Source organism: Brienomyrus brachyistius, chromosome 13 (genome assembly GCF_023856365.1).
Source record: "Brienomyrus brachyistius isolate T26 chromosome 13, BBRACH_0.4, whole genome shotgun sequence".
Lineage (NCBI taxonomy): Eukaryota > Metazoa > Chordata > Actinopteri > Osteoglossiformes > Mormyridae > Brienomyrus > Brienomyrus brachyistius.
The window spans coordinates 8,297,725-8,324,131 of NC_064545.1; the positions used below are offsets into that span (position 1 = coordinate 8,297,725).

The following is a 26,407-nucleotide window of genomic DNA, read 5'->3' on the forward strand; positions in this document are numbered from 1 at the left end:
GCAGGTGTAGGCATGCTTGGCGTCCTCCAAACCTCCATTGTGCGTATATTTTATGCATTTATGAGTTGCTAAACTTTTTGTGGGTTGTCTGCAGCTTTCGCAAAATGTCCAAGAACTTCCAAAAAAATTCCGATTTATTATGCTAACCTCATGACCTAAACCACGATGAGGAATGCAGACAGGTCAGTTGTATTATATTTTAACTATACCACAGTATTCCAGCTTCCATAGGTACATTGGCTTAGACTGTACACAGGTACAAATTTTGACTAATTTGTAATATAGCGGTTTTCTTTATGCAGGAACAGTAATGATAAGGTCTTTGCAAATCGATTTGCAGACTTAGACCTTTTGCCTTCGGTGATGGTTTCGTTTTCATCCACAGCGTTTCGTTTGTCTTACAGATTTTCACATGGAAAGCTGGAGAAACGTCACAGCTACTGGGTCCTTCTTCCACGTAAGTGTTTAGCTCAAAGCTACCTGCCACTTGTATCACTGAATGATGCTTACGGGAACACAGAGTGCCTTAAATCTGACCAGCACTACACCTGTGATCCACTCCAGCCATTTCTCTGATCTCCTCTTTTGGGTAAATGCTTGCAATGCGTGAGATTCAGTCTGTATGTCAGATGACTGTTGGGTCACTGCAAGTCACTCCTGTCACGGCTTGGTTAAGAACATTCTAGCTTTATCCTTATACCCACAGGCCTTTGGTCCAGGATGGGCAGGGACATTTTCAATGCTTCAGGCAATAACCAGCTGTAAGATAAACAGATCTTATCATAGTCACAGGACCGCACCCTGCCCGGCTCTCGGTGGCTTGGCTGCTGCATCAGAGGTCTGACAGCTAGCGCACCTTCCCTAAGGACAGGACATATACAGTAGGGCAGGGAGGGTACAACAGGTTGTGGTCATCGCCTATGCTATTTGTGCAGTGCGTGTGCCTGATGAAATGTTACTTTGATTTTGGTGAGGAGGCGTGTGGCCAGTGAGTTAGACCTCTGTAATTGGAAGGTGGTTGCTTTTAATCCCATACTCGGCAAACCAAATTTCCAGAAACTAGTTCCAAGTTCCTGGACTGTCTCAACTGGAAACTTTTGTAGCTCCTGGAGACTTTCGTGTGACGCTTTCCAACCACACAACAGGAACTGTAATTGTTACGCTAAATAAGCGTGGCAGATGCAAACAGGTCGCAGATTAATTCTTCACACACAATGGCAAACTGCCAGGACTGGTGCCCATCTGACCCTGTCCCATGCGTGATCTCCCTGTTTGGTCAGCAGTTCTCGCTGGCCATCCGGTTTGGTGTTCCTCTGCTGTGTTTGCCTGGACCACTGCATGGCTTAACAGGCTAATTAGCTGACCACTGTTCCCAGCTCAATTTTTGCAGTTGTGGCTGGCCAGCCTCAACTAGTTTAACTTTTGTTATGTTTTCTTAGTTCACCAGGTGTTTGTGTATTTTCGTTACTTTTTGTTTTATGCTCCTTGTTCCCTGTTTGTTCACTTTTCCTTGTTTTAGTTTTTCTTAGTTACTAGATCTTTTATGTATCTGTTTACCTGTGATGGGCTGGCCCCCCATCCTGGGTTGTTCCCTGCCTCATGTCCATTGCCTCCGGGATAGGCTCCGGACCCCCCACGACCCAGTAGGATAAGCGGTTTGGAAAATGGATGGATGGATGGATGTGCGTCTCACCTGCTCCTCGTTGCCCGTAGTTCATAATGGCTCACACCAGCCCCTTGTTCTATTCTTTAGTCAGTCATTATGGTTTGTTTCCAAGTCTTTCGCTCCCACTTCTTCTCAGTAATTGCTCAACAATACTTGTACATCCTCATATGCCCATTCTGCATACTCTTCCCTTTGCTTCATTAGTAATAATTTAGTTGCCCCACTAAACGAAAATGGAAAAGTCTCTTGTCCCTGTATTTTTGTGTGACTTAAACCTGGTGCTGATGCTTGTAGTAACCAATCAGCAAGTTATCGCTGTAAGTCCCACCTCAGCAGTTCATGGTCTAAGGCAGGGGTGTCCTGGGTGGCAGGAGTCCTGTGTAGCTTAGTTCTTTCCCTGTTCCACCACAAATGATTCAGCTCAAGAGCTGTGTGGTAATTAGCACAAGGAGTTGAATCAGGTGTGTTAAATGAGGGGAAACCCAAAAATGTGCAGGGCTCTGGCCCCCCAGGAATGGAGTTTGACACCCCTGGTCTAAGGAAAAGTACCTATTCTGGAGTACGTACAGAAAAATGGTTCCAAAACTAAGAAACTACAATTGGATAGAGTTCCTGCGGTGGGAATGCAACAAAAGTTCCCGGTTCTATAAAAAGGTTCAGGTTCCTGGAAAAGGTAACGTACCAGCCTTGTACACTCCCATAAGTCCTTTCATTTAGCTCCATAGATGTAGACCAATCTGTGTTTATAAATCTGAAAGTTACAATTTTTCAGAGATTTGTTTAATTTTCCGTGCAATAATCCATCACACCTGCAGCTGAAAAAAGTCTGAACACACCTACTAAAAATTATTTGTTTTTCAGCAAGAAAATTACCTTAAGCACACCTCAAGGTTATGTCGTAATTATTACCTTATGAATAAGAGATGGACAGATCGCTTGGCCCCCACAATCCCCTGACCCTAGAGCTTGTTTGCCTAGTGTTGGGTCCAACAGTAAGAGTAAGATGGAAGCTCCATCAGAACTGTTGGAGAAGCATTCCAGGCGGCTAAATACGGAAGCTGGTTGAAAGAATGTCAGGAGTCTGCAATGCTGTCATCAAAATGAAAGGCTGCTTATACTGAAGAGTCTAAAGTCTGAGAACATCCTGAGATGTTGATCTCTTCTCTTGGTTGTTGCAATATTTGAGATGTTTTTCTTCATTGCCCTAAGGGCTTTTGCTATAAGGTGAATAAAATGTCTAAATGCATCAACAGCAGAAATGTCCAGATTTTGACTGGAACTGTGTGAGTAACTTGTCAGCATTACACGGAGGTGATACAGGTTCAGTTTAAGTATTAAAAATACTTTTGGACTCATTTGCTTCCATTGAAATGGAAATTTATTAATGTTTTAATTTGGATTTAGGAGCTGTCTAGGTCTGTATTAATAATCTACTATGTAAATGAATAAAAATGGTAAGTGTGCTTTTGGGTTGGCTCTGTTTGCATGTCTGCTCAGGTTTTACTCCCAATTCTCTGGTATCTGCCAGCTGTCCAAAAAGATATCAGGCAAAGCAGTGTCTCTACATTGCACATGGAATGCATGTGAGTTCACCCAGTGATAGACTGCGTAGGATAAACTTATGTGGACCATAAGCAGACAATCTGTTCAACTGGATTATGTCAAAGTAATCTTTTCAGTGCTGAGGTCCCAAAAAATAATAATAAAAAAAAATCCCCAATATTAACAGCTACTTACAACGATACTTATCAAAATGAAGTATATGAGCACGTAATATTTAATTAGAGGTGGAAGGTTTTTCAGACAAATCTGTTGCAGCAGAATAAGTTTGTTGGCTCCCCCTTGTGGCAGGATGAAGAAAGGCAGGGCAAATTCAACAACGGAGACCTGAATGATCATGGGTGTATAATACAATTATCATATTATTATATGCTGAAATGATATGAACTTCCGTGTGTGTGTAACACTTCAATAAAGCCACACATAAATATTCTGAAGGTTCTTTTTAATTAGCATAAGCAAGATAATTCGTGTTTCTGAGGAAATCAGGAAAAAGACATCACAGCGTTAAATAGGGTAGCGGAAGCTGGTTCAGCATGATGGTGGCAAGGGGGTCTGGGCGCGGCGGGGCAGGCCACTACTCCGGGGGCAGCGGCAGGACAGTAGCGGCGTGGGAGCACTCGCTGGCCTTGCAGTGGCAGTCCTCCACGTGCAGGTATGTGTACGGCAGCACCTCCCCGTTCAAGCACTGCAGATTGATGGTGCGGTTGCTGGTACGCAGCTCCTGGCAGCAGTTGCAGGAACGCTCCATGGAGAACATTTCCCTGGATAACAATTCCTTGGAGTACCTGCAGGGGGCAGCAGTACTGTCACACAGGTTCTTGAGGCTAAATGCTGCAAGCATCATCTTTTGTGGACAATTAAGCTACTTTGATAAAGAATAACTATTACTGCCCTTCTGATTTGTGCCTATATTTCAATATGACTTAAATATTTATATTCCATTTATTGCTCTCTTTGCACTATGGCCAACAAAATCGATATTTCCTCACACTGATTGACCCATATCTCTTATAGCTGAAGAAGACAATTTTAATGTAGAATGAATGAATGTATGAATGAAATAACTAAAAGCTAAACATTGATAGTCTTGGTTTAGTACAGTAGCAGACGCTGATTGTCTCTATGGTGTCTGGGTGGGTCCACAGGCTTCCTCACTTGGTGAAGGTGTTGCAGGCTCCCTCGCAGTAGGTCATTTCCACCTTTCCCGCAGACTGGCAGCCCTGGTGTAAGATCTGAGTCTGCACGCTTTCCACCTTGCACGCCCTCTCTTTCTCCACACCTGTTGAGGGAATCAGAGCCATCCATCCAATCCTGCTTCGACAGGCCAAGGTTTACAGCCTTTTCCAAGATTCTACTTCATGATATCACTTGAAAAGACATCTCTACAGCTGTCTTCAGTTCGCATTTCGGGTAATTTAGGAGATGCTTTTATTTTTTTGAGAAAGCAGAATCGTTCAGTTCCTGGAGTAGCTGGGGGTTAAAGGTCTGACTCAAAGGTCCAACAGTGACATCACTCTGCCAAGCCCAGGATTTCGACCAGCAACCTTCCGGTCAGGCATAGTGCCCCAAATTGCTGCCCCACACAGCAGATGACAGTATACCAGAGATTGGGAGGTGCAGGTCACTTTACCAGTGACCTTCTTGGGGTGTTTTACTTACAGACTTTGCAGCAGCCGTCAGCGGCTGTCTGAATCGTGCCCTGAGGAGAGGAGAAGCACATCAGTTACTTAAACACTCTAAACTGGGCCACTGAATATGGTACCTGCAGCACAGAATCCTGCCCAGTGCTGTTACACATATGATGTACAGTACTGCAGAACTCTCCTAAAGTCACCCTGCATGGTATTTGAAGCAACCATCCAATACAACAATGTATTTTTTTATACTCAACCACTAACATACAATATTCAGCTAATCAACACATCATTAACTTTTCAACTAATTATATAAAATAATGAAGTGTGCTGGAGTTGAAATACAACAAATACATGGAACGGTTGAGGTGCCCCTGAGGAGAGGTTTGGGAACTGAAGCGGTGTTCATCTAGCCATCCAACAAGATATCAGTAACTGAAAAATTTCTTACCAGTTTTTATTGCTACTTTTAATTTGCATATGTTCTAATGTTACAGTACATTGTGTTTTTGTTCTGAGCACATATATACTTACTACCCAGATAAATACCTGCCTGACTGCCTGAGGCAGTGGTTCTCAAACTCGGTCCTCGGGCCCCACTGCCTTGTTTGTTTTCCAGCTCTCCCTGCCCCACACACTGCTGATTACCTGGATCAGGTGTGTTCAGTCAATCACAAGCTGAAAGACAGCTGGGACTTGTGTGTGGGGCAGGGATAGCTGGAAAACTGGAGAACCACTGACCTAAGGCTTTGCACAGTATGGAGTCTGTGCCACCCACCCATCCCTGCATCATGGACTCTTACCGGCTGGCAGTTGGCCTCGTGGAAGGGTGGGCATTGGATGCTGGAGATGGTGCTAACAAAGGAGTCTTTGATCCTCACACAGCTGTATACTTCACACTTATTCTCTGCCGGGGACCATGTCTCTCCATGCTGCGGGGAGACAAAAGTGAATGCAGCCCTCTCTGAGTGACCCTGAACCTTTCTGAGTGAGCCCTGTGCCTCTTTCAGTGGCCCTGAGCCTCTTTGAATGAGTCATGAGCCTTTCTGAGTGAGCCCTGAGCCTTTCTGAGTGAGCCCTGAGCCTTTCTGAGTGAGCCCTGAACCTCTTGCATTGGCCCTGAGCCGCTTTGAATGAGTCATGAGCCTTTCTGAGTGAGCCCTGAGCCTTTCTGAGTGGGCCCTGAGCCTTTCTGAGTGAGCCCTGAGCCTCTTGCATTGGCCCTGAGCCTCTTTGAGTGAGTCATGAGCCTTTCTGAGTGAACCCTGAGCCTTTCTGAGTGACCCAGAGCCTTTCTGAGTGAGCCAGTCTTTCTGAGTGAGCCCTGAGCCTTTCTGAGTGAGCCCTGAGCCTCTTTCAGTGGCCCTGAACCTTTCTGAGTGACCCAGAGTCTTTCTGAGTGAGCCCTGAACCTCTTTGAGCGAGTCATGAGCCTTTATGAGTGAACCCTGAGCCTCTTTGAATGAGTCATGAGCCTTTCCGAGTGAGCCCTGAGCCTCTGTGAGTGAGTCATGAGCCTTTCTGAGTGAGCCCTGAGCACTGGAGGTGGCAGATCCCCACGCACCTGAAGCAGATGCATGGTGCCATTGATGCCAGTGATGCAGTGTGACTGGACGCATTTCCCACAGCAGTCGTACATATTCAGCTCCGTGTATTTGTACCCCTGTGAAAAGACCAAGAAGATTTCCAACCCTAAGTCATTAATTTGTTTAGAAACATCAGCAGTATCTGAGCACGAAGGCACAGCTGTGTCATATGAAGTTCTTGGAAGATTTTCAACCCAAACTGAGTGGATTGAGTTCCCAGCTCCTTACCGGGTCACAGTCCTGGTTGCAAAGGATGGGCAGGCATTTGATCTGGTAGAGTCCAGTGCTGAGGTCTTCTTCAGTGGTGCAGGTGCAATTTTGACAGCCAGCCATGACCACTGTGGCATGGGGCTTGCAGAGGGGACAGACCATCAGTGCACTGGACTCACAAGGCAATATCAAAGCTATACTAGCTCACGTGTCGACAAAGCAGGTATGCATTGTGGCATATAATTACCTGGTATTCTACTTGCTTGTGTAGGCAGACCTTCTTTGGCTCTGGGTGTGACAGAAAGGCAGCGGTAAGTTTGTGGGGTACAGGAGCAGCAGCATAGTTGGTAATCAATGAAAACGAAAGAGCACAAGGAGGTAAGAGGACTCCAGAGCTACAGGTGAAGGCTATACCGCATGTGTGTTCGGGACAGCACTTCTCAGGGGGCACCGAGACCACTGGAGTAAATCCAGCCCCACAGCTGTGGTCCTTCTCCGGGCAGGTACTGCTGTCACAGCCTGTGTAGAGCATAAGAAAGCACCGTCTGGGTGAAGGGATCCACACAGCAAAGTACCACAGGAACGAGAGCACCATCCCCGTCCAGGGAGGGTGGGCGGTTCTTACGGCAGACTAGGCTGGAGCAGCAGGGGTTCATGGGGTTGGACTCATTGACGAGAATGAAGCCTGGAACGCTGCAGGAGGTCACCGCAGGCGGGACACACACACTGGGCCTGCATCTCACCAGCCCTGAGGCCCGGTCGCAGATGCAGTCCTGGCACTTGTACTGAAACTGTTCATCGAACTGCGAACGATAAAACGCAACAGTCAAAGGGTGACCTCCAGGCTGTCCCGCATATGGCGAAAGGGCACACCTCTCCAGGAGTGTCTGTAAATGACAGAGCACCGTGTACACACCTCTCGAGGCACACCTTCTGGATCCAAACATCCTACAGCGACAGAAACATGGGTCAGATTTATCCAATAGGCTTAGTGGGCGGAGCTTTCATAAACCTATCATCTACTGCACGGCGCTTGGGTGCTCTGTTGCATATGTGGGTGGTGTTAAAGCCACGAGCAGCCACCTACCACACTTTTCAACACAAATATCGGTCTCCTGGCTGAAGAGCTTCATGCCATCGGGACAGAAGCAGCCCTCAGTCACGACAATGGGGCTTGAATCCTCAGGCCTGCAAAGGGGAATTCAAGCTTCAAATGTAACAACAACTCCTAGTTCCTATAATATTTGAAAATGAGCACATTACAGCGGATGCTTTTGTCCAAAGTAACATATATATATATTTTTTTTTTTTGAGAAAGCAGAGTCAGACAGTTCCTGGACCAATTAGGAGTTAAGGGCCTTGCTCAAGGGTCTAATAGTGACTTGAACCAGTAACCTTACAATCACAGACACAGCATCCTAACCCACTAAGCCACACTGGTGCCCCTTCTACTGCAAGCTGACTCTTGTTTATCTGGGTGAGTGTGAAGGTTAATCCAGGGTCTGACATCCATGAGATCATTCGGTTCCCAGTTTGTCTGTATGGAAACATACCGATCCTGACAGGTCGGTGGTTCTGCTGGCCCACACGGCTTGTAGACCTTATCTCCAGAGCAGCCAGCAGCTGCAAAGCAGGAACATTATAACATCACCAAAGCCAAGGGATACAGCAATGGACTCTTCCATACTTCTTTTACTGTAGCAGTGTTTCCCAATCCAGTCCTCAGGGACCCCCAGACAGTTTACATTTTTGCTATCTTCCAGCTCCAGGAGGGAGCACAAATGTGGAACAACTAAGGCTCCCTGGGGACCGGGTTGGGAAACACTGCTGTTGAGTTTTTTTCCAGTTCAACCCAGTTACTGTCACAAGCTGGTTAATGTATATCATCCTGAAAGGCCACTGCAGGAATTCCAGGATATGAGTTACGATCTCTAGATATGTCCTTTTAACCTTCTCTTCAATTTATGTACTGTAGACTGGAACACGTTCCTCTGTCCTTCAGCCTCAAGCAGTTTGAAGACTTTTGGGCACTTGGAATGTCTTTACTGTTGCATTATATTGCTATCGTTAACAAAGCAGTTTTCCACAAGAGGCTCTTCTTTGGACTAGATAATGCATCGGCACGTCAACTGTGGGCCTCACACATTGTGAAAAGCAGAATCTGCAGCATTCACATTACAGTTGCTGGATTAAGGTGATTAAGATGGGATAGGTGGGCATACCGCACTTGGTGGTGTAGTTCCTCCAGTAGATGCAGATGCCAACTTGGGCACAGGCGGCACTGTAGCTTTGAAGGCTAGTGCACTCCACAGTGGGGTTAGACATGTGGCAGCTGTCAAAAATGCAGCCTTTATAGAAGTTATCGGGGGGGATCAGGGGGTGGCAGTCAGCGAACAGCCTGTGAGGACAGAGAGGGCAAGGAAAGTGTGAGTTTAGGCCTGCAGAGACTGGCAAACATGCGCCGAAACTCCCTTCGCCCATACGCCAACTTGGCAACGGTCAACCTGAGGCTCCAGGTGTGTTAAGCAGCGGACAGTTCACCTGCTGTTCAGCAAGTCGCAGAGAGAATCCGGTGTGCAGGGCTGGTATGTAGCCTCTGGAACTGGAGGCTTGGGACCACTGGGCGGTATGCATTCAGGCCTGTGGATGTCCGGGATGGGCCAGTGGTCTCCCATCAGCGCACAGCTCTCCACCAGCTGGCCGCTAGGCAGCATGCAGTCGTCAGCTGGGTTGTTGTTGCAGGTACCTGGGTGACAAGCGCAGTTAATCAGCTCAACCAGGTCCAAAAGCATTAACAATCCATGAGAAGCTACCTGCAATAACAGCTATTTACTGCTGGCGCAACTGAGGAGGTGAACAGCTATTCAACACGTGCTGCATTGCAGTAGATAAACCTTTGCAATTAGCTTTTTGGGTTAAGGTTTTGTCCAAAGCAATGATTTTTCCAGACAGTCCATGTAGCATTTATGGCTAAAGGCCAAAGGTAAAAGATAATTTAGCAGAACACAGATTTGAACCAATGATTTTCCACAACAGAAAGGCAGGTACAGCAGCTCGACCCGCTGAGCCATACACCAGCCTGCATGCTCCGCCTCTCCAAAGTATAAAGAAGAATGCGATTCATACATTATTATCCAGTAATTATGACAAAATGCAACATCAGATCAGCACTTGGCAGACGTCAAATGGCACATATATCCTTGTTTGTTTTTGGTCTGTGCCAAAAAGACCACACTTTACTTACCACATTGTCCCTGGGTGTTTCTCCCAAAGTGCTTGAAAGGCAGGTTGATGCTGAACCCAGTTACGCCAAAAGTCACAACCACCTCCAACGAGGGGATCTCAAGGACCATGGTAAGACCACTGGAAAGAACCTTAATGCCACCATGCACAAGGGGCAGGCGTGCTGGGGTTCCGCCCACGATAACCTGGACACACAGTAAGAATGAGAAAGATTGTTATCTCAGTGCTCTTCTCCTAAAGCTCAACCAATAGAGTTGCAGATGGGCCTAACCTCCATCTTGGGGGCACCGATCACATTGTGATTCTTTAACGTGACGACCAGTGTGCCGTAGGCCACGATGATGGACTTGGGACAAGACACGTCTTCCCCAGGGTCACAGTTCACATTGTCTATGTAGATGTTCAGGTAGTGTTGAGGTGTTTTCTCCTCCATCAGCACATATGAGCAGTTCCCCTGGAAGCTGTAGAAATGCCCGTCGAATGTTATGTAGTGTGGGTCTCCCCAGCCTTCGCAGAAGCCTGGAAACAAGCAGATTTCTTCAGAAATCTTAAGTGGACGATTACTTTCAGAGGAATGGCATCAACAATCAGTCCCTCGCATTTACTTATCAGGTGCTTTTGTCCAAAGTCATACACATTTTTTTGAGAAAGCTGAGTCAGAACAATTGGACGCTAAGGGCCTTCCTCAAAGGCCCAATGGTCAATCATTCTGCCAAGTCTGGGATTTGAACCAGCAACCTTCCGGTCACAAAAACAACATTCTGAGTCACACAGCACTCCCAAACAATCAGAGATATTACAGCACATCATTCGCCTAGTTTTGGGGACCATGTGAGGTCTATGGCATGTATGTGGTGTACGATACTCACAGTCACACACGTAATGTTGGCAACAATAGTCCTCATCATATACCAACACTGGCTTCCTGCCATTAGCACATTCGATCTCCTCCAGGGGTGGACATTCATATGGGATTATCTCAATGATGTTATCCTCAATGCATCTAGCCAGCGTGCAGTTGCAGAGGAGAAAGGTCTCATTTTGCTGAGGATGAAGAGTAAAAAAAAAAGAAACCCCTCCATAAAAGACTGTCTAACATTTTTGTCTTTTTGGATCATTTTGATTGGACAAATTCTTGTCATTTTTTCATCATGCTTCTGGTGTTTTCAATCAATATCAGTATTATGTGTGTTAGCAGAACATCCTCAGCCCCACTGCGTCACCAAGTTATTTATTTAGTCTTCACTCATTCTTATATTACTCCATCCTGTTTCCTTATTGCATGGCTCTCGCTTCTACAGTATATCACAGTGCTGTTTGTCGTGTATCACACTGCCGTCTGTCCTGCATTGCACTGCTGTCTGATCTGTATCACACTGCCACACTGCCGTCTGTCCTGTATCAGACTGCTGTTTGTCATGTATCATATTGCAGCCTATCCTGTATCATATTGCTGTCTCTCCTGTATCACACTGCTGTATGTCCTGTATCACAGTGCTGTCTGTTCTGTATCACACTGCTGTATGTCCTGTATCACACTGCTGTATGTCCTGTATCACACTGCCGCCTATCCTGTATTGCATTGCTGTCTGATCTGTATCACACTGCTGTCTGTCCTGTATCACACTGCTGTATGTCCTGTATCACACTGCTGTATGTCCTGTATCGTACTGCCGCCTGTCCTGTATTGCATTGCTGTCTGTCCGGTATCGTACTGCCGCCTGTCCTGTATTGCACTGCTGTCTGTCCTGTATCACACTGCTGTCTGTCCTGTATCGTACTGCCGCCTATCCTGTATTGCATTGCTGTCTGTCCTGTATCAGACTGCTGTCTGTCCTGTATCACACTGCTGTCTGTCCTGTATCACACTGCTGTATGTCCTGTATCAAACTGCTGTCTGTCCTGTATCATACTGCCGCCTATCCTGTATTGCATTGCTATCTGTCCTGTATCAGACTGCTGTCTGTCCTGTATCGTACTGCCGCCTGTCCTGTATTGCACTGCTGCCTGTCCTGTATCGTACTGTCCCCTGTCCTGTATTGCACTGCTGTCTGTCCTGTATCGTACTGCCCCCTGTCCTGTATTGCACTGCTGTCTGTCCTGTATCGTACTGCCCCCTGTCCTGTATTGCACTGCTGTCTGTCCTGTATCGTACTGCCGCCTGTCCTGTATTGCACTGCTGTCTGTCCTGTATCGTACTGTCCCCTGTCCTGTATTGCACTGCTGTCTGTCCTGTATCGTACTGCCCCCTGTCCTGTATTGCACTGCTGTCTGTCCTGTATCGTACTGCCCCCTGTCCTGTATTGCACTGCTGTCTGTCCTGTATCGTACTGTCCCCTGTCCTGTATTGCACTGCTGTCTGTCCTGTATCGTACTGTCCTGTATTGCACTGCTGTTTCTCCTGTATTATTTTTCTGTCTGTCCCATATCACACTGCTGTTTGCACTGCTGTCTATCCTATATCACACTGCTGTCTGTCCTATTATCCCCATGCATTTGTCCCCTCCCCTACAACTGTGACATAAGAATTTCACTTCAGTTCCCCCAGATGAGTCTTGACAATAAAACTAGAAACTTGATACTCAAAGCGTTTACAAATCTTCATCATTCCTGTCAGCTCAGTGAGCTGGAAGCTCTACTTTGGCAGCTAAGGCCACCCTCTATGTATGTGTGGCCAAGGTGTAGACAGGGGCCAAAGGGCCAGGGGACTCACCATTTTGTCCCACTCGGGGCAGTCAGGGACAGGAGGAGTCGTTGGGGGATTAAGACAAGGCCCGGTCATATTTTGGAGCTCGCAAACATCAGAACAGATCATGGTGAGGCAGAGTCCAGCTCCAATGTGTGTCATATTAAATATGACATCCCCTGAAGAAGAATTAAGAATAAATGAACTATACGTAATCATATGTTACATAACAGGTGAATACTCTTTTATAAATGAAATTAATAGTACGCAAGACAATTTCAGAGAGGGAAACAAAATAATTTTTGTACATAAGCAATTAGAATAGTCATTCACAGAATAATTGAAGAATTCTACTTTCCAAAAGAACTGAGTCATATTCTGCATGGTAATTCTGTACTGGGAAAGGAAATACTAATTTCTAATGCTTAAATCCTATTTTTTTTCCATAAGTGCCAATATTAAAGGTGATAAAACTGACTGACATATTCATATACAAATAATAAACATACCAGGTTTATAAATATTCCCATTTACTTCACAAAAGCATGGTGTGGGTCCAGCTGGAGTTGAGGACGTTGTAGATAGAGGAGGTAATGTTGTTATATTTTGTAAATGAGCTGGTGTAACAGCAGTGGAGATTGTAGGACCAGTTACAATCAGATCAGGGGGTTCTTCAGTTGTTGTAGACGATTTTGTGACAGTACTTGTTGTTGTTGGCTGCGGCGATGGTGTTTCCATTGTAGTTGTATTAGTTAGTGGTGGAGGTGCTTCTGTTGTAGTGGTTGGTGGTGGAGGTGGTTTGGTTGTAGTGCTTGGTGGTGGAGGAGTTACTGTTGTAGTGGTAGTGGTTGGTGGTGGAGGTGTTTCTGTTGTAGTGGTAGTAGATGGTGGTGGAGGTGCTTCTGTTGTAGTGGTTGGTGGTGGAGGTGTTTTGGTTGTAGTGCTTGGTGGTGGAGGAGTTACTGTTGTAGTGGTTGGTGGTGGAGGTGTTTCTGTTGTAGTGGTAGTAGATGGTGGTAGAGGTGCTTCTGTTGTAGTGGTTGGTGGTGGAGGTGGTTTGGTTGTAGTGCTTGGTGGTGGAGGAGTTACTGTTGTAGTGGTTGGTGGTGGAGGTGTTTCTGTTGTAGTGGTAGTAGTTGGTGGTGGAGGTGCTTCTGTTGTAGTGGTTGGTGGTGGAGGTGGTTTGGTTGTAGTGCTTGGTGGTGGAGGAGTTACTGTTGTAGTGGTTGGTGGTGGAGGTGTTTCTGTTGTAGTGGTAGTAGATGGTGGTAGAGGTGCTTCTGTTGTAGTGGTTGGTGGTGGAGGTGGTTTGGTTGTAGTGCTTGGTGGTGGAGTTACTGTTGTAGTGGTAGTGGTTGGTGGTGGAGGTGTTTCTGTTGTAGTGGTAGTAGATGGTGGTGGAGGTGCTTCTGTTGTAGTGGTTGGTGGTGGAGGTGGTTTGGTTGTAGTGCTTGGTGGTGGAGGAGTTACTGTTGTAGTGGTAGTGGTTGGTGGTGGAGGTGTTTCTGTTGTGGTGGTAGTAGATGGTGGTAGAGGTGCTTCTGTTGTAGTGGTTGGTGGTGGAGGTGGTTTGGTTGTAGTGCTTGGTGGTGGAGGAGTTACTGTTGTAGTGGTAGTGGTTGGTGGTGGAGGTGTTTCTGTTGTAGTGGTAGTAGTTGGTGGTGGAGGTGCTTCTGTTGTAGTGGTTGGTGGTGGAGGTGGTTTGGTTGTAGTGCTTGGTGGTGGAGGAGTTACTGTTGTAGTGGTAGTGGTTGGTGGTGGAGGTGTTCCTGTTGTAGTGGTAGTAGATGGTGGTGGAGGTGCTTCTGTTGTAGTGGTTGGTGGTGGAGGTGGTTTGGTTGTAGTGCTTGGTGGTGGAGGAGTTACTGTTATAGTGGTAGTGGTTGGTGGTGGAGGTGTTTCTGTTGTAGTGGTAGTAGATGGTGGTGGAGGTGCTTCTGTTGTAGTGCTTGGTGGTGGAGGTGGTTTGGTTGTAGTGCTTGGTGGTGGAGGAGTTACTGTTGTAGTGGTAGTGGTTGGTGGTGGAGGTGTTTCTGTTGTAGTAGTAGTAGATGGTGGTGGAGGTGCTTCTGTTGTAGTGGTTGGTGGTGGAGGTGGTTTGGTTGTAGTGCTTGGTGGTGGAGGAGTTACTGTTGTAGTGGTAGTAGTTGATGGTGGAGGTGCTTCTGTTGTAGTGGTTGGTGGTGGAGGTGGTTTGGTTGTAGTGCTTGGTGGTGGGGGAGTTACTGTTGTAGTGGTTGGTGGTGGAGGTGTTTCTGTTGTGGTGGTAGTAGATGGTGGTAGAGGTGCTTCTGTTGTAGTGGTTGGTGGTGGAGGTGGTTTGGTTGTAGTGCTTGGTGGTGGAGGAGTTACTGTTGTAGTGGTAGTGGTTGGTGGTGGAGGTGTTTCTGTTGTAGTGGTTGGTGGTGGAGGTGTTTCTGTTGTGGTGGTAGTAGATGGTGGTAGAGGTGCTTCTGTTGTAGTGGTTGGTGGTGGAGGTGGTTTGGTTGTAGTGCTTGGTGGTGGGGGAGTTACTGTTGTAGTGGTTGGTGGTGGAGGTGTTTCTGTTGTAGTGGTAGTAGTTGGTGGTGGAGGTGCTTCTGTTGTAGTGGTTGGTGGTGGAGGTGGTTTGGTTGTAGTACTTGGTGGTGGAGGAGTTACTGTTGTAGTGGTAGTGGTTGGTGGTGGAGGTGTTCCTGTTGTAGTGGTAGTAGTTGGTGGTGGAGGTGCTTCTGTTGTAGTGGTTGGTGGTGGAGGTGTTTTGGTTGTAGTGCTTGGTGGTGGAGGAGTTACTGTTGTAGTGGTAGTGGTTGGTGGTGGAGGTGTTTCTGTTGTAGTGGTAGTAGTTGGTGGTGGAGGTGCTTCTGTTGTAGTGGTTGGTGGTGGAGGTGGTTTGGTTGTAGTGCTTGGTGGTGGAGGAGTTACTGTTGTAGTGGTTGGTGGTGGAGGTGTTTCTGTTGTAGTGGTAGTAGATGGTGGTGGAGGTGCTTCTGTTGTAGTGGTTGGTGGTAGAGGTGGTTTGGTTGTAGTGCTTGGTGGTAGAGGAGTTACTGTTGTAGTGGTTGGTGGTGGAGGTGTTTCTGTTGTGGTGGTAGTAGATGGTGGTGGAGGTGCTTCTGTTGTAGTGGTTGGTGGTGGAGGTGTTTCTGTTGTAGTGGTAGTTGTTGGTGGTGGAGGTGTTTCTGTTGTGGTGGTAGTAGATGGTGGTGGAGGTGCTTCTGTTGTAGTGGTTGGTGGTGGAGGTGTTTCTGTTGTAGTGGTAGTAGTTGGTGGTGGAGGTGCTTCTGTTGTAGTGGTTGGTGGTGGAGGTGGTTTAGTTGTAGTACTTGGTGGTGGAGGAGTTACTGTTGTAGTGGTTGGTGGTGGAGGTGTTTCTGTTGTAGTGGTAGTAGATGGTGGTGGAGTTGCTTCTGTTGTGGTGGTTGGTGGTGGAGGTGGTTTGGTTGTAGTGCTTGGTGGTGGAGGAGTTACTGTTGTAGTGGTTGTTGATGTAGGAGTTTCTGTTGTAGTGGTAGTTGTTTTTGGTGGTGGAGATGCACATGGATTGCAGCACAGGACTCTAATCATATAATTATAACACTTGTAAGGCCGCGCAGTTTGTTCCTTATTGTCACATATTAAACCAAATGAAATATTACAGTGCACCTTTTGATTTGTCGTAAGTATAAAATCTTCAAGGCTCATATCTGGGAAGTCTTTTGCCTTACATTCAATGTCTTCTCGATTTTCACACACCTCTTTCCCACTGGAAATAATGTCATCATATGTTTCTGAATCACCCTTTTGTTGTGTAGGTTTATCTTCATCATACCAGTCTGACCATTCGCACAGTGGAATACAGGTCGTTGTTGGCAGTTCTGTTGTTGTGGTAGTGCTTGGTGGTGGAGGAGTTACTGTTGTAGTGGTAGTGGTTGGTGGTGGAGGTGTTTCTGTTGTAGTGGTAGTTGTTGGGGGTGGAGGTGCTTCTGTTGTAGTGGTTGGTGGTGAAGGTGTTGCTGTTGTAGTGGTAGTGGTTGGTGGTGGAGGTGTTCCTGTTGTAGTGGTAGTAGATGGTGGTGGAGGTGCTTCTGTTGTAGTGGTTGGTGGTGGAGGTGGTTTGGTTGTAGTACTTGGTGGTGGAGGAGTTACTGTTGTAGTGGTAGGTGGTGGAGGTGTTTCTGTTGTAGTGGTAGTTGTTGGTGGTGGAGGTCCTTCTGTTGTAGTCGTTGGTGGTGGAGGAGTTTCTGTTGTAGTGGTAGTGGTTGGTGGTGGAGGTGGTTTTATTGTGGGGGTGGTTGTTGGTGGTGCTGGACTACATGGTGTTTCTGTGAATATCACAGTTCCATTTAAGCAGATAGCTAAGTAGCACATCCCCATGTTGTCACTGACATCATAAATGACATCATTGTCTTTGTATTCAGTCCCATTGTATACGCAGCATCCTGTGAAAAAAAAATAGATAAACACAGTTTATACTTTTAAAAGTATAGGAAATGTTGACAAATATTGAGAAAAGTTCTTTAAACTCTATTTAGGATTTTACCTGGTTTCTGGACACACGTGATGTTTTCATATCCTCCACAGACACTATGATTGAAAGATTCATAAGAGATTAACGAGGTGCTATGAAAACTTTATCTTACACTCCATTAATAAAAAATGATCTTAATAAAAACAAACTTTATTTGCCCCTATTGACTTATAGTTTTCTGTCCGTAGAGGACTGTTTTGAAGGTTATAACATTTAACATCAGCTCTTGAGCTACAAAGCACGCAGTCTCACCATGATGTGCAAAGTTCATCTGTTGGAACATCATCTCCGGGACTGAACTCAGTTCCATTAATATAACATCCATCACAGCGTTCCACACACATCTGATTCTTCTCATCAAATATTGGTGTTTCTGGCGGACATCTGGGGTAACAGCCTAGCAAACCATATTTGGTATGACTTAGCTCTGTGTGCCATCTCAAGTAATGAGCACAATGCCAGTGTGGTAGTTTAACTTTGATATGACCAGATATACCAGATCAAACAAGGCAGCAGAAGAATGAAGAGAGACATAAGTAGCTACCTTCCAGTTTGGGAAGAGCCGTGTCACAGATGCCCTGTTGGTTGAGGCAGGTCTTGTAGCAAGGTACATGACAGGGGCTATAATGCCACTCGCACTCATCGGGGCTGTTATAGTAATCGCAGAAAACCGCTAGAAGCGAGAATGCACACATTTAGTACAATGGTTATCAAGCTTAACATTACCAGTGCGGTTCTAGAAAAACATTCTAAATGAACACAACAGATCTTGGGATAAATATACTGCTTGATTACAGCAGTGTAAGTACTTCCCGCAGAAGCTAAAAAAAAAAGAATGTGTCCTATTCCAGTTAAAATCAAGAGCATAAACACATCCTTCATTTGTGTCTGGTTCAGCATTGCATCAATCCCAAAAGGTGACTGCATTTCATTGACTACTCCGTGCAAAACAGCAACAAACCCTCAACTTCAAACTCCATATGTGAAAACAGGAGCGATTGTCCTCACGTAGGCCACCGTCTGTTCTCTAAACCAGGACTGCTAAGTTGGTCAGCTGGTTGGAGTGGCATTTTCAATTTAGGACAAGTCTGTACATATACGCACAGATATTTACATGAATATAACAGCATTATTACCTAGTAAATAGTCTGTAGGGGTTGCGAACTACCCCAGAGCTTTTGATGTAGCTAATCTTAGGTTTACAAAGGAGTGATTACCAAGCTAGATGGGTGAGAGTTGGCAACCCTTCTAAACTCATACCTAGGGGACTAGATCTTTTTAAATGGAAAAGTCAACGTACGGCAGATGTCTGGGGTTCTCCAGGCGACGCAGACGCCTGCCTCATTGCAGGCCTGGGCATAGGAGGCAACAGCTGTGCAGAAACACTCGCAATCGCCCCCGGTGTCACAGGCGCATGAGTCCATCACGCAGTTGTCAAAGTATGGTTGGGGATCCACCTATAGGCAATGACATTTTGCAACACGCTTTCAGTTATGTTGTAGAGTAGCAGAGCCGCCTGCTTTGGTCAACTGTCTGGCATGAGATTTTCAACTGGTTTTATGACCTTGTAAATAGTCTGTAGGGTTTACAAACTACCCTAACACTTTTGATGTAGCTAATGTTAGATTTATAATGTAATGATATAGATTTACCATAAGATTTTTTGACTGGCACTGGTCCACCCTACCTTCTCATGGCAGACTTCGAAGGTCCTTCCTTTGATGATGCTACACTGCAGTTTGGCCCAGTTATGTCTGTTGGGGTTCAGGATGCAGGGGTCAAGATCGGCTCCGGCGTCTGGACAGAATGGAGATACCTTCCAGCTATTCGCAAATTCCAGGGAGCTGCTCACTGGCAGCTGGCTCTGGGTCTTGAAGTCGTTCATTCCATTTCCGTCGAAATCGCCGCAAAGACCACATACTGCTCCCTACAATGGATCATACGAATTCACTGTACACTGTGCCTTCAGTGCCCATGCAGTGAGCTCAGGTGCTAATGAGCTCGCCTACACAGTGCTGCCGACTCTCCCCTGCTCACCATGTGCTCCGGCTCCAAGATGATGCGCACAGATGTCTTGCGGTCCCAGAGCACTGCAATGCCTATGCTGGACTCCACAATCAGGTACAAGCCCACAGTTCTGACCCGGTATTTCACTGCAGGACCCTCTTCCAGGTCCATAACCTCATACTTGCCGTCTTCTAACTTCACTTCTGTCCTCTGTGGGAAGGAGGGGGTACATACAAGTGAATGAAAGAATAACACTACTGTGCAAGAGAAACCCCCCCAAAAATCTGTATCGGCCAACTGAATCCATACCCCAAGGTAAATCCTGACTGACTTGGAGCAAGTGGTTCCTGTTGTCCCACATGGAATATTCTCAGTTATCACACTGAATTTGCCTTTGCCTGTTGTATTCCCACACTTGTCCTATAAAATACAGATGTATTATTATTTCATTAAAGATAAAATTTGTAACACAAGGAAACTACAAGACGTATATGGCATTCATTTGCAAAAGATTTTATATGATAATCGGGTGCTTGACATATAAATCTCATGTTATGTCTTCTGATATATATTTTCTGTTGGCAGATCGTAGCATGGATGCAGAAACCTGCACTGCGACGTAGCCGCAGTCTCCATGGAAGCCGAATTGCCTCTCGTCGAAGGTGGAGTAGTGTCCGCTGCCGTAGATGGTGCAGGTGCCTGAGCATTTATTCTGTGTGCAGTCCCACATCCCTCGCTTGCAGGTGCTGCAGGAATACAAATGCTATCATTCTCCTGCATGGTAAACAGCAGCTAACTTGAGGCTCTTGTCACAGCCTCTCCATGCGATGCAATTGATCTGCTTTAACCCAGATTCAGCAAAATCAAGATTCAAGATTCCTTACCTGTCTTTTGGACATCAATACATAACAAATCTTACTTGCGCTGTCCAGTCAGTAACATGTAGCGTAACAGTAGTAGACGGCACAAGACAAATAAAACCATTCTGAATAAAGTATAAATGTATGAAATAATGTAAAATAAATACAAGAAAAATGCAGAGGGAAGTATGATGCACAGCATTGCTCTGTCAAATAAAGGGTACTGTGCATCGATGAAGCTGGAGTATTTTCATTCTGTCCTGTAAAATGTACTGTACATTGATGAGGTTAGAGTATCATCACTCTATCCAGCAGGGTTGTCAGGTCTCACGGATCTGGCGTGACATTCAGACACCCACGCTCAAGCAAGAAAATTTTTACAGCGAATCTATATTATTCCATTATAAACCTTAAAAAAACATCAAAAGCGTTGGGGCAGTTTGCAAACCCTACAGACTGTGTAGAAGGTCATAAAATGCTTAAATAACTTTGTGCAGACTTGTCCCAAATTGAGAATCCCACGCCAGATTAATATGCGACAATAAACTTCAGGCATTAATGTATGGGTCTGTAAGGCATTGCATTCGGCATCAAAATGTCCACATCCTTTCATGTTATTTTCATGAGTAATTACGACATAGTACATATAAATCACTAATAAAATGGTGCACTCCACCGGTAATCCACCTAGTGCACCTGATTTTACTTGCTAACTAACTATACGTCCTTTGATTACCTGGCTCAGACATGCAAGTGGTGGACTAGTGCCATTTCAACTCTGGAGAAGCTACTGATCTTGGCTGTTGTTGGCATTTTAAGTTTTAGATATTTGCATGATGTGGTGCCTCACAAATAGTAATCGGTAGAGTTATAAAGATTACTGGTACATGTCATGTTCAATTGTAGCTATATTCAACTGCAGCTAGATATTGTAAAATAATCTCAAGCACTGACCATGTATTGCACATGTATGGCAGCCGGGTGCCTGAGGCGTAGATCTTCCCATCATGAGAGCATGGGCAGTCATCTTCCTGGACACAGTTTCCCTGACCGTCGTCCACCAGGCCGTTGGGGCAGAAGCACCCAGACTCGCATGTTTCTGCAAACTGCATGAGAGGAATGGCCTTCATTTCAATTTAATTTTACAGTTTTGTCTGTATAGCGCCTTTCACCACACAGTTGCCCCAAGGCACTTCACAGGGTTGCAAATTGGTGGAAAATTTCCAGTAAATTTCCAGTAAGTTTCCATTGAAATAATTACATGGAAATTAATAATGCACCATGGTACACTATAAATGGTGGTCACTTTGGAGAATACAGTTTTGTAGCTATTTGAAGTTGCTTTATTTGCATTATTATATATTTTGTTTATTCAACTATTCAGCTACCCCTAAAGTAATCCATCAAACAGGCTAATAGTGGAGCTAAAATAATATAGCTAACTAACCAGCTAGCTACGCAATCTCGCTAGCTAATTGATGTCATCGATGTTTTAGTGAAGTTCATTCTGTGATGATGTGACTAGGCATGAACCTGCTGTTAGGGTGGCCCTGTTACCAGTTGCAGAAATAACCTTACAAATCCTACCAACATCAGCTGCCTGTGAGCGCGGCTGGTCTCTCTTCGCCAACATACAGACAAATGTCCAGAGCAGGCCCATAAACGTACAGCTAGAGGTAATTCTGGCAAACCTAACCCTAACCCTAACCTAACCCTAACCCTAACCTTTGAGACTGACCTGCACTCAATCAACACCTCAGTTGGAGTGGACAGTGACTCCCAGGGTACGGATTCTGAATTTATTTGATTTATGACTTTGAACAGTTTCTCCAGATAGAACAGATTCTGACTTTCACCATCAAGGCTCGTGCCTCACGCCATCTGTTTCTGTTCACTAGTGTTTGAAAATGATATCTATTCATGCTCAGAAAAAGGGTTAAATGAAATGTAAATGTCTTCAAAATCTCTCTTTTTTTATTAGTATACGTCATTTTTGTATGTTTAACAACAGTATATGCACAATAACATACTAATTCCACAATTACTCCCTCCGAAAATTCTCATGGAAAGTTTTCTTCTCGGAAAATCCCTGGAATATGCACCCCTGGTGGCAGGAAATTGTAACATCACTTATACAAAATGGTGCATAAAACAGGGCAAAGGAAAGAGGGAGAGAAAGAATGCAGAAGACAGCAGAGATGAGGAACCAAAAACGCCAGAGACTGGCTGTCTGACCCCTGCGGCCATGCTAACATTATAGAAGCTCAGGGTCAGGGACCTTCAGGGAATCAGGCTCCAAAGCAGGTCTGTGTAAGCTGACAGACTGATGCCACTTATGGCAGGGAAATAATGGAATAGGACACTCACACATTCGATGTGGAGGTTCCTGCAGGTCTTGGCACATGCTCGGCCCATTTCCGTCTGATTTGCTGTGGAGCAGCTGAAGAACTCCATGGGAGGGGCACAGCCTGTAAAGAGGGGTGCAAACCTTAGTTGTATGCAGGCAGCAAAACGTGACCCAAGTACAGATCCAGGAGAACCAGTGGGTCACTTACTCTGTGAGCGAAGCCTCCAAGACTGACAGCGCAGCTTTCCGTTGGTGCACATGCTTAAAGCCAATCACAAATTAGTTTGGGATTAAGAGTCTTGTTGAAGGACCTAACAATGGCATCGCTCTGCTAACCACAGGATTTGCAACAGCTGAACATCAGACCTTAGTGCAGACACAGCATCCTTACCCGCTGATCTACACACCACCCACTAACACAGTCCAAGATGAAATGTGGTACCTACCAGAGCTCATTATTTATGGTAATAGTCTTGCCAGGCTTGATGTGGTCACCACTGTGATAGCAGGGACATTTTGCCATGGGGACACAGATACCCCGGTCATCCTGATAAAGGCCCTCAGGGCAGGAGCAGCCATCCACAGGGAGGAAGTCCGTGGAGCAACCCTGGCCTTCGGACGCCAAGGTGCGACATGTGCGCTGGCATTCTTGCAGCTGGTAGAAGAAGGTCTGGGAGGCGGGGCAGCTCTCGGTGTATTTATCTGTATGGTTGAAACAGAAACATCCACTGGGAGGGAGCAAAAACATGGACCGACTTGGGTTTTCTGAGGATGGGGCTGGGAAACACGCTAGTCAACAAAATACAGCAAAGGAAACATCCATCGGCTGGCCTAGAAAGGATCCACTGACCACAGACATCAGTTCTCCAGTCCTGGATGGTGATGTTCTTGGCTGTGCAGGCTCGCACATAGGAGGAAAACACAGCACAAAGGCAGTCCTGGCTCCGCTCGCAGTTACAGCTTGAGTACTTGCACCTCTGCAAGGTAATATAAAAAGTCAGTCCTTGCCACCATCGATATAGATGTTGACTGGGCAGTGGGAGACTGGTACGTACTTTGTAGAAGCTCTCAGGGTCAACCTCTGCATGACATGCAGCAAACCGGCTTTTACGGTCCCTTAGCAAGGAGCACCAATGTTCAGCATAGTTCTCTAGTGAGGCAAGAAGATGGTGTCACCAAAATATCAACATCATCCCCACAGAAGTATTTCTACACCTGAACCTATATTGTCCAGGTTGTTTGGGGCTAACACAATGTTCTACTAGAGGCAACCCTGCATTGGTCCAAACCACAAGTCCTGCCTCTGAGGTCATCCAAACCTCACACTGTTAAGCATATATGGCAAACAGAGATGTCCGGGTGATTTTCATGGGCTTTGAAAGCTAACCATTCTCCACACTGTAAGAGCAGGGCTCATCCAAACGGTCGGCTCTGTCTGGACAGCTGCCCTGGGTCTTCCAAGAGCTGGCAAAGGAGGAAGCAGTGCCTTCCACTAAGCCCTGGGGGGTCATCAGGTCGTCAGACAGAACCATGTTGAAGTTTCCACACAGACCTGCACCAAATAAATATATATATATTTAGCCATGTTAACAACACGACATGTGCTGAACTGGAATTAAATCCCGATTCTTCCCTCCTAACTTCTGGCCTTCATATTTTCAGCAGCGTTTACAGAGCTAGTTTACACTGGCATTCTCCACTTATTTAAGAGATGCTGAAGCAGCATGTTCTGCCAACCGGATAGCTAGCTATGATCTTGTAATGCTACACGATAGCTATTTATTTGTTAAAGGCGGGGGTGACTTTTTGAATGGGGACAAGGAAGCCCCTGGACGCACCACATGTCTTTCCCTGATAGGCTGGATCCACAGTCACATACAGTTGCATGACGGGAACATGCTGGATGCTTAGCTGTAACCCAAAATTGGTCTGAAGCAGGATGTGGAAGGAGGATGGTCTGAAGAGAGTCAGTTCAGCTGCCAAAATAAAGAAAACAAACTCGTCAGGTCTAAAGTGAATGACCGAAACCATCCCTAATTTTGTCTGCAGTCCTTTTTAAGTATCTCGTACTGCAGATCATATATGCAATGGAGGAACCAATGTGATTCTTAAACTGATGTGTAATAGTTTAATCCAACTTTATTCTCACCTGTCCAGTACGGCAAAGTGATTTCTGCATTGTGGGTCACTTTTCCATCAGATTTAAACACCAAAGCCTATAATATTCGAGAAATAGCATTAGTACAGTCCCATGTGGATAGTACTTCTCAACACGTGGGCCTGAAGGTTCATGTTATAAATACCAAACCAGATCTCATCACCAAATCACAGAGACAGCATCCACACACTGCTGTGCTCTGGTGTGGATGACACTCACGTTGCTCTTGTCATTATTCAGAATTAACACCACTGTCTTCAGGCACGTGTCGCTCTCCTGGCTGCCACAGGGAACCAGCTGGCCCAACACTGTGAACTTAGATCCTTCACAGTCCTGAGAACAGGGAACCTGCAGTGAGTCACTTCAGCGTCTGACACCGGTCCATTGTAACATTTCTGGTTACTGTTTGTTGGCAGCAAAGCTGGCAGGCTCTCCTTATTGTGCTGAGTGCCAAACATGGGCATCACCCAAAGACCCACCCTGGAGAGGACGTAATAGCAGTCTCCGTGGAAGGTGAAAGTTCTGCCGTCATAGGTGGTGATGTGTGAGCCTTCCTCTACAGCACACTCGCCTGCTTTCTGCAGCTCCTTGCAGGACCACATCCCCTGGTTACAGGTGCTGAAACACAACATGTCCCACTGAACCCAAGCCTTTCCAAACACGATAATATCTATTTGCAAGGATGCCCTGCATTCTTTGCATGGAATGAAACTTTATATGCCCACATATGAGAACAGACACATTAGGCACATTAGGCCTCACAAATCCCATCTTATTCTCCTTTTAAGGACACACACACACATAGAGGTAGGAGTGAGGCTTAGAGTCTGAAAGAGCTTGTGGAAGTTTTACTTACACAAAAATGTTCTGAGGGGAAGAATAAAAAAAAAAGATTGGTTCAGAGAGATAACCAATCAGATTGTAGAGGGGGGGGGTCCAAGAAAGTAGAGGAGGTGGGAGCAACCAATCAGATGTCTTGGTCTTACTTCCTCTAGTTGCGTAGACCCACCTCCTCTGCAATCTGATTGGTTATCTCTCAGGACCGATCATTTTTATTTTGCCCTCAGAGCATTTTTGCGTATAGCAACTATGCTTTTGGAAAAAGTACCCCACCATGGGACTGAAAATGGTAATCTTCTCATCACAGGCACAGAGGCCTAACCTGCTGATCCACACACTGTTCTCTACATCCCAGCTCTCTCTGTTTCTGCCTATTGCACAAGTGAGCACTAACTAAACGAGAAGGTGGATGGGGAGGGGGACGCACCACTCCTCACGCTCGAGCAGCAGCGTGTCCCCAGTGTCATAGGGCCTGTTGTGGAAGCACTGGCACTGATCCTGCGGTATGCAGCCCCTGTCCGAGATGTCGTCGAGCACCGTCCCTGAGAAGAGGAGTCAAACCGAAACAGTGAACCATGAGGGAGGGGCATCTTCTCTGAGGTTTTATATAACAGACCAACCACGGCCGGTAGCTTCTCCCAGGTTATATGTTTATGCAAAAAAGGTAACTGAAACCCTTTTGTGAAGGATGAAACGAACCGTGAGATCCTCTATACAACCTCGATGTCCATGGACAGACTCTCTGGGCCCATTTGACACAAGCACTGACCTTCAGGACAGAAGCAACCATCCACACTGTGCTCATCACACAGGGACTTGGTGTCTGTGTTGGTGCAGGTGTTCAGGCATGGCGAGCCGCTCTCCAAGTACACCATGTTGTAGGGACACTTCTTAACTGCATAGACATGACCAAGAATGACTTTTATGCAAGTGGATCTGTCATCTGTCATGCAACTACCATTAAATCTCACTGGACACTGAGGCTCATGGTTTAGGATATGGCAGAAAGCAACAAAATGTCACAAACACTGAAGCAGCAAGCAAATATTTAATATTAATCTTTCATTCGCACAAGTATGAGTACAGGTACATAGGAACGTGTTAGATACAATGGAGAT

General features: G+C 45.9%; 1 protein-coding gene across 1 annotated transcript; it reads right to left on the reverse strand.

Moving 5' to 3' along the window:
- Positions 1-3,799: 3,799 nt before the first annotated feature.
- Positions 3,800-13,203, reverse strand: LOC125706682 (intestinal mucin-like protein). Its single transcript, XM_048973470.1, has 19 exons — positions 13,098-13,203; positions 12,616-12,767; positions 10,772-10,946; positions 10,174-10,421; positions 9,904-10,087; positions 9,201-9,405; positions 8,882-9,057; positions 8,209-8,282; positions 7,747-7,840; positions 7,576-7,607; positions 7,285-7,462; positions 7,074-7,178; positions 6,907-6,947; positions 6,678-6,800; positions 6,428-6,526; positions 5,667-5,795; positions 4,889-4,928; positions 4,385-4,508; positions 3,800-4,014 (listed from the first exon to the last, which is right to left on the reverse strand). Exons 2-19 carry the CDS (start codon positions 12,748-12,750, stop codon positions 3,804-3,806), a joined length of 2,373 nt encoding a protein of 790 aa, XP_048829427.1. The 5' UTR covers positions 12,751-12,767; positions 13,098-13,203; the 3' UTR covers positions 3,800-3,803.
- Between the last annotated feature and the right edge of the window lie 13,204 nt (positions 13,204-26,407).

Bases quoted from the DNA above. Each gene is read 5' to 3' on its own strand.
- LOC125706682 (XM_048973470.1), bottom strand. From the start codon at position 12,750: ATGACACACATTGGAGCTGGACTCTGCCTCACCATGATCTGTTCTGAT. The intron at 6,948-7,073 runs GTATAGCCTTCA...TGTCACACCCAG, and splicing joins CTGTCCCGAACACACATGCG to AGCCAAAGAAGGTCTGCCTA. The intron at 6,801-6,906 runs GTAATTATATGC...CCCCTCTGCAAG, and splicing joins ACAAGCAAGTAGAATACCAG to CCCCATGCCACAGTGGTCAT.